General features: G+C 36.3%; 1 protein-coding gene across 1 annotated transcript; it reads left to right on the top strand.

The window, feature by feature from the left end:
* Nucleotides 1-4,031: 4,031 nt before the first annotated feature.
* LOC136034842 (uncharacterized) lies at nt 4,032-7,569 on the top strand. The gene has a single exon (XM_065716301.1). The coding sequence runs from the start codon at nt 4,033-4,035 to the stop codon at nt 5,725-5,727; it is 1,695 nt and encodes a 564-aa protein (XP_065572373.1). The 5' UTR covers nt 4,032; the 3' UTR covers nt 5,728-7,569.
* Nucleotides 7,570-7,695: the final 126 nt, after the last annotated feature.

The raw sequence follows: 7,695 nt of genomic DNA, 5'->3' as shown, positions 1-7,695 counted from the left end.
AGCGGCACCAATCCTCAGAAATCAGAGGAGGGAGGGTGGCAAAAACAAAATTTTAAAATCTAGGGAAAGAAAGGCAGTTTTTTAATCAAAATACAAAAAAAAGCCATTTTCAAATGAAAATACAAGAAATGTGTTTCCCAAAACCTCGGGAAAATCTTTGACCTATTTATGAGGTATTTAAGGATAAAAAATGTAAGCCAAACAAATCTGGAAATGTAACGTCAAAATAAGAAGCGTGTGAAGAGCGAATGTCCAAGCTATTGCCTGATCGAAGCAAAAAGTCATTGTAAAAATGAAATCCCCAAGCCCAACCACAGTGGGCTGAGTGGGTGGAGGGACTTTCAGAGCCCGATATTAGCAAGGGTCTCACACCTGAGCAAGCGAAAGAAAGCGACTGAAAAAAGATTTGATCAAATCAAGCTGTAAATTCGAAAACTTACGGAGAAAATTTTTGAACCTAAAGAATGAAGAGAGGCTACAACAATGTAAAAATATATAGTTGTGAACCACAGCGATTGGAGGAAGGTGACAAGAGCCCCCAACTCTGAGGACCGTAGGTCAGACAGAGCAGATAGAAGTGACAAAAGCCATGGGAAACCGCACCAGCTTTTCTGCTAGTAATACATAAACTCAGAACTAAAGGGATATGATAATTGACTCACTTCTCAATTAATAATCCAAGCGGGTCAACACATCCTCTCGCTTTTCTAAAACTACAATCTTCGTTTCACCTAACCTAGCCTAACTTAACCTAACCTAAATTTAGGGAGAGGAGGCGATTTATAGAAAAGAGAGTTCTAAAAAAAATATATCTTTAGGTATTTAACTAATTGTGTTCCGCAAGAAAAAAAAAACACGAATTAAGTAAATTAAAAAGTAAGTAAATTAAATAGTAAATAAGTAAATTAAATAGCTCTAAAGGATAGGTTTTCGACAAGAGGAATAACAACAAATTGGACGGAGTGTCTTGCGATCTACTGGTTATAGATTTTGACAGGTAGATTTCAGATAATTGGCAATAAACTTGATATATTTTCAAAAAATTAAAAACCCAACTTGGGAAGATTTTAAGTAATTCGCTCACTTTTTCGGATAGGCCAAAAGATTCCTGCTAAAATACTACTTCATACATGAAATATATTAGGTAATCTGATGCGCATATATTAAATCACTAGCTGTTGGGGTGGCGCTTCGCGCCACCCCAACACCTAGTTGGTGGGGGCCGTAAAGTCGTTACGCGCCATTGTAGTTGTGTCCCTGTGCCCAACCTGTGAATATATATAGATATATATATATATATATATATATATATATATATATATATATATATATATATATATATATATATATATATATATATATATATATATATATGTTTTTAACTACGTAAAACTTGCGAATATACAACATTCTTCGCTGTCCCATTGTCTGTGCATATAAATAGATTGTCGGGTTTACCGACTCTTGAACATGCAATATATAATTGTCCATGGGAAAAACAATCCGTATTCAGATCTATACCTCATTATTCCAATGATTGCCCTTGAGCTTTGTTGATGGTGATTGCTAACCGAACATCCCCTGTGTCCCGGTCGTCATTTATATATCCCCCCTGTGCCCCCGGCGTCCCCGTTGTAGTTATGTCCCTGTGTCCCGGTCGTCATTTATATTCCCTGTGTCCCGGTCGTTATTTGTGTCCCGGTGTCCCAGTCTGTAATTTCTCTTTGAGTGTACCGGACGTCATTTGTGTCCCGGTCTGTAATTTCGTCAATCGACAAAAATGACGTCAGTCGACAAACAACTTCATGACGACATACAGCTCAATCCTTATAATGACGTCAGTCGACACACAAACATGACGTTGGTCAACAGACAAACAACTTAATTTTATATATATAGATTTTGTTTGTGTGGGTGTATACACTGGTTTTGTAGGCACTGATAAATAAGCTAACCAAGTTAGAAACACGAAATTTATGCACAATAATTTTGGAACCTTGAGAATGGATACGGGCAATAAATCCGGTAACTTTAAATTAATTAGCCAAAAAAAGACAAGACACTTTAGATATGACGTCATGATCATAAGGAGCTTTTTACTACTAAAGAACCAATTTAGTTATATATCATGCTTTTAGTTTCGTGGAAAAAAAGGCCATTTTTTTGGCTAGTTACATTTAATTCCTGTGAAGATGAACACCAAAAATATTGTTAAAAAAAAAAAAATAATCAAAAATGGAATTTGAGGTCAAACGAGAATACTGAACAAATAAACAAAGTGAATATTTTCGTAAAAAAAAAGAAACGATCAAAAATAGATTTAAGGCCAAAAGAGAACAAAAGAATAAACAAACGAAGCAAATATCTTGATGGACAACGGCCTCTCTTCTTCAGTGCGAAACGAAAGTGCTGAAGAACAAACCAACTAAACAAACGCGGAAAGTCAATTGTGAAAAAACAAAACAGAACAAATGAAAAAATAAAAAATAAGAAGATGAATACAATTCAATAAAAGCCAAAACTTGTAAAAAAAATTATGAACTACCATCAACAGATACTAACGTCGCTAGTATCTGTCGATGGCGGGTCATCGACATCAAAATTTTGAGATAGTCATTTTGTTCAGTGCAGTCGAAGAATCTAATAGCTATGTATTTGAGGACGACTTAACCCCCCCCCCCCAAAGTCCTCAGGGGAAGGGCTGCAAGTTATGAACTTAGCCCACTGCTTACATATAGTATTGGTTATTGGAAAGTATACAGACGTTTTCAAGGATGATTTTTCTGGTGGGAGCAGGATCGAGGGGAGAGAGTTACGTGGGAGGATCTTTCCATGGAGAAATTTTTCATGGGGGAAGGAAATTTTCCATGGAGGGGGATCCAGATTTCCAAGCATTATTTAAAAACGGTCAGAATTAAATAAAAAAACAAGGTTTTTCAAATGAAAGTAAGGAGCAACATTAAAACTTGGAACGAAAAAAAGTTATTACGTATGTGAGGGCGGTTACCCCGTCCTTAATACCTCACTCCTTACGCTAAAGTTTTTAGAACTTTTAAAAACGCTTATTGTTCTAATTTTTCGTAAATGGAAAAGCAGTGTAGTATAAGAAATTATTTATGTCCTCTTTAAAAATTTGTTATCTTTTCGCGTCGAATACTTGACTTTTAAGTTTAGGGTTAATAAGGATATCCTCCAAGAACAAGGATCGAAGAAATGAGGAAATATTTTAGTCATCAAACATTATATTATCTTTCCATAGTACAATGTGGCTTTGTTCCTATCGTTCTCAAGCACTGTCTCTGCATTCAGGTATGTAAGCAAACATCAACTAACAATTGACGTTTTTTCATTTAATATTTGGTATGTTAGTATCTAACCAGCAGTTTAATTTTTATTTGAATTCTATCCATTGTCTCTTTTATCTACCTAATCAATCTAGTTTGTTAACAAGTCACAGGTTAGCCTGTTGCCCAATTTTGCAGATCCAGATGTTCTTTCTTCTTCTTGTTCGGATGATTATGGAGACATATTCACATAACCTCATCACTGGAATCATATTCTGGACCCTAGGGCGGGTTGTTGCATCTGAAATCGGACTCGGATGTCCATATTACCAAGTAGACATCAATAATTCGACATAACTGCAGGACTATCCAAAAAGTTAACTTTCTCGCAAAATGACATTAAATTGAAACAAAAGAATAGAAATACCATTATGACGTCAGCGACAATTAACAAAAAAAAACATGACGCAAATATTTAACATGATAGGCAACGTCATTTTAGTTCAACATTAATTTTACATAAAAAAGTAATCAAAAATCTTTAGAAGACAGACTTAAATTTATATTTTCGAAAAATCAACGAACGCAAAAAGATCTTAAACACAAAATTAAGTCCATGTGATAGAATGCAGTTCAGTAGAACGTTTAGTCAATTTTTTGTGTACTGTTTTAGGTGCTATCATCGTGCTTTCGCAAATATTTTATATCCTTTCATTTCTTTGTTAAGATCCATAATAGTTATAGAAACATGCGCTCAAGTTATTTGAATCAAAGCGGCAGAAAACAAGCAGGTGGCACGACAGAATGCTTACCTCGCCATCGCATTATTCACAACGACTGGTTTGAAGGAATTCGAAACTGCAACGAAACTTTTTACAAGCCTATACGAGAACAGGGTACTTGTCGCCTAGAAGAACGCGAAAAAAAATTCAACAATTTTAGCAGCAAGTTTGCCAGTGATTCCAACCAATACAGTGTAAGACGAGATGGTAATCCCAAGCAATACTTTCGTCGTAATCATGACCACAACAGCAAGTTCAAAGAGTCTAAAAATTCAGGTGGAACTCTTTCGAACCAAGGAGATCATGGTAGTTACAAACGACAGCCATTACAAAATAATTTCTATAGTCCCCATCCTACTGTCGCAAAAAGATCCAAGGAAGAAGTAGACAGCTATCGTGATTCTAAAGAAATTCTAGTTGAAGGAGTAGACGTCCCTCATCCAACCATGTCATTCGAAGAAGCAGGTTTTCCTGATAATTTAAAATCTCAGTTAACATCACAAGGATTACATAGTCCCACTCCAATCCAAGCACAAGGTTGGCCAATTGCCTTATCTGGTAGAAATATGGTAGGCATCGCATCAACTGGATCAGGTAAAACGCTGGCCTATATACTGCCATCGATCGTCCACATTAAAAACAGCGCAAAACTTCAAAGAGGAGATGGACCCATAGCTTTGATTTTAGCTCCAACTAGAGAATTAGCACAACAGATCAAAATTGTGGCAGACATATATGGAGCATCGTCTGACATAAGAAGCACGTGTGTCTTCGGTGGGTCTCCAAGGGGGCAGCAAATAAAAAATTTGCAACAAGGATCTGAGCTTTGCATTGCTACTCCTGGGAGAATGATTGAATTTTTAGAAACAAAAAAAACAAACCTTAGGAGATGTACTTACATCGTCCTGGACGAAGCAGATAGGATGCTTGATATGGGCTTTGAACCACAAATCAGGAAAATTTTTCAAAAAATTAGCGGTGAAACTCAAATTCTGATGTGGTCAGCCACTTGGCCGAAGGAAGTTGAAAGCCTAGCAAAAGACTTTCTAGGCCCACACATCAAATTGAACGTCGGCTCAAAGGATTTATCGGCCAATCACAATATTCAACAAACTGTCGAAGTGTGCTCAGAACAAGAAAAATACATTAAGTTAATTTGGCTTTTGACTAAAATTTCCAAAGAGCAGGAAAAGAAGACAATTATTTTCGTAGAAACAAAACAAATGGCTGACGAAATAGCAGACAGTATTCGCGGATACGGGTATCCAGCAAAGGCCATTCACGGTGACAAAGATCAAAGAGATATATTAGTGGCAACAGATGTTGCAGCCCGCGGTCTAGACATCGACGACATAAAATATGTAATTAACTATGATTACCCTCAGAACAGTGAGGATTACATTCATAGAATAGGAAGAACTGGGAGATCCAACCGGACTGGGATTGCACACACCTTCTTCACCCCAAAGAAAGGAAATAAGGCTAAGGATTTAATAGGGGTTCTCAAAGAAGCAAATCAAAAAGTCGACCCAAAATTGTATGAAGTTGCCAAGAACTCAGAAGTCAGGCTAAAATGGCAGAATAGTAGAGGTTATGGAGGAAGAACTGAATTTAGGGGGCACAGCAGCTATGGAAGGCGGAATGTCAGAGAGCGATGGTAAACAGCTATGACTCCACGAAAGCCCCAAGAAAAAAAAATTAACAGAGACAACAGACACAATTAAGCGACATATTATGCGCTATTTAAATCCTTGTTTTGACAATTTTTAATAAATTTGGGAAGTGTCACTACAAAAAATTATATTGCTCCGCTTTCCTCAATATTTAGTTTAAAACTATTTCTTAACTGATGATTCAAGAGATCAGTTCAAGAGAGGTTTCAAAGAGACCAGGTTTCAGGTTTCTTTGTTTTCAGAGAAGTGTGAATTCTGCAGTAAGGTTCAGCGGACGAATCATCTTAACTGCTATTATGATGGCATCATAATACACATGTATCATGACAATAAAAAACACAATTTATTTATACATTCGAAAACCTATCTTCAATAGCGTAAAATGGACGAAATACCTTCCACATATTTTTCCAGGCACCCATTTAGAACTAGTTCAGCTCTGGCTAAATTTACAGAGTCACGCCACTGGCCCCATTATAAACTAAATAATCGGCGACAGCAGGACTCGAACTCCTGTCCTGACGAACAAAGGATTTTAAATCTAAGAACGGCTGAGAGAATAACCAAGATTATATGCTGTTTCTTTGTTGTTTCTTTACAATGTAACAAGACGAATATTTCGGGGGGACAATCACTTCCCGTCTTCAGAGCTATAGGACAAAGTTTCAAGGATACATGTTCACCTTTTCCGAAAATAAATGTGAACGAAACAAACCGGACAACAATAAAACGATAAAAACAAACAACGCGAAAGACAAAACAAAAAACAAATAAAAACCCAAATTGGAAGAATTAAAAAACCTAACAAAACGGAAAAAAAACAACAATAGATAAAATCAGAATTAACAGATTTAAAACCTTTAAAGGCCAAAAAACAAAATCCAGGTTTTCTAGTTCTTCTAATTTAGGCATTTATTTCTTATTCTTTTTGGTTTCTGCGTTGTTTGTTTTCTCATTTAATTTTTATTAGGTTTGTTCCTTTCCTATTTACATTCCAAAAGTTCTTACGTAAAATTGTACTGACGTAGCAAAACCTTTATTTTTATAATTCACGAGAACTCACTGCTCTGAAGTAGGGAAAGGAGTAGAGATAAACCCGGTTCAACACAGCTAAATGCAGTCGACTGCAATGGATTTCTGCCACTGACAGCCCCGAAAACCCATTCTGTTAGGAAACAGTTGGTTTTCACTGACTGTCAATGACGATAATCAATTGCAAAAGGGCTATGTTGAAGGCTGGATAAAGCTTGGTACATGGCCTAATTTGGCCCTGGAATTTCCCATCCAATTTTTAATGTTCCACGTTAGAATTACAAAAAGTATCTTCCCAGATTTCCTCTACAAATTTAACACAAAGCCTATACTATAAGTAGCTTCCGAAATACAGAATGAGGTAAACCCGACATAATAGAAGAAAAAAGACGACATACACCTGAAAAAAATATTATTAGGAGGGCATAACATTAACAGGGCATTTTCCAAATGTATGAATGTTTTCGCCAAATTTTTTATCTATCCATCCCCAAAAGTGGCCCCAAAAGCAAAAAATCACTGATCTGCACTCTAAACGGTTTTGGAGCATATCCCAAATTAAATATTCTGGACAATCCATTTTTGAAGGGTTTGGTATGTTAAAGTTGCAGCGGTTAAAAAGCCAATAGCTGGATATAAGTCTCGATCAGTTTCATTGATCAGTTTCAACTCACAGTTTTCACTGCCAACGTGTAATTATTAAATTATCCTAAACTGCTGCAGACTTGTCTTTTTAGGTACTAAACTGCTGCAGACTTATCCTAAACTGCTGCAGACTTGTCTTTTTAGGTAAAACTTAAAACGAACAGAAATTACTCCGTGTATAAAAGGGGCTGTTCCCTTCTCAACGTCCCGCTCTTTATGCTAAAGTTCGACTCTTTCTCTCAATTCTATTTTATAAAACAGTAAATAACTTTAACGTAA

The sequence above is a fragment of the Artemia franciscana genome, chromosome 13, assembly GCF_032884065.1.
Source record: "Artemia franciscana chromosome 13, ASM3288406v1, whole genome shotgun sequence".
In the NCBI taxonomy this organism is placed as follows: domain Eukaryota; kingdom Metazoa; phylum Arthropoda; class Branchiopoda; order Anostraca; family Artemiidae; genus Artemia; species Artemia franciscana.
The sequence above is the reverse complement of the archived record's forward strand: the minus strand, read 5'-3'. Positions and strand labels throughout refer to the sequence as shown.

What these genes read in the sequence shown, in the direction of transcription:
- LOC136034842 (XM_065716301.1), top strand. Translation starts at nt 4,033, where the DNA reads ATGCGCTCAAGTTATTTGAATCAAAGCGGCAGAAAACAAGCAGGTGGC.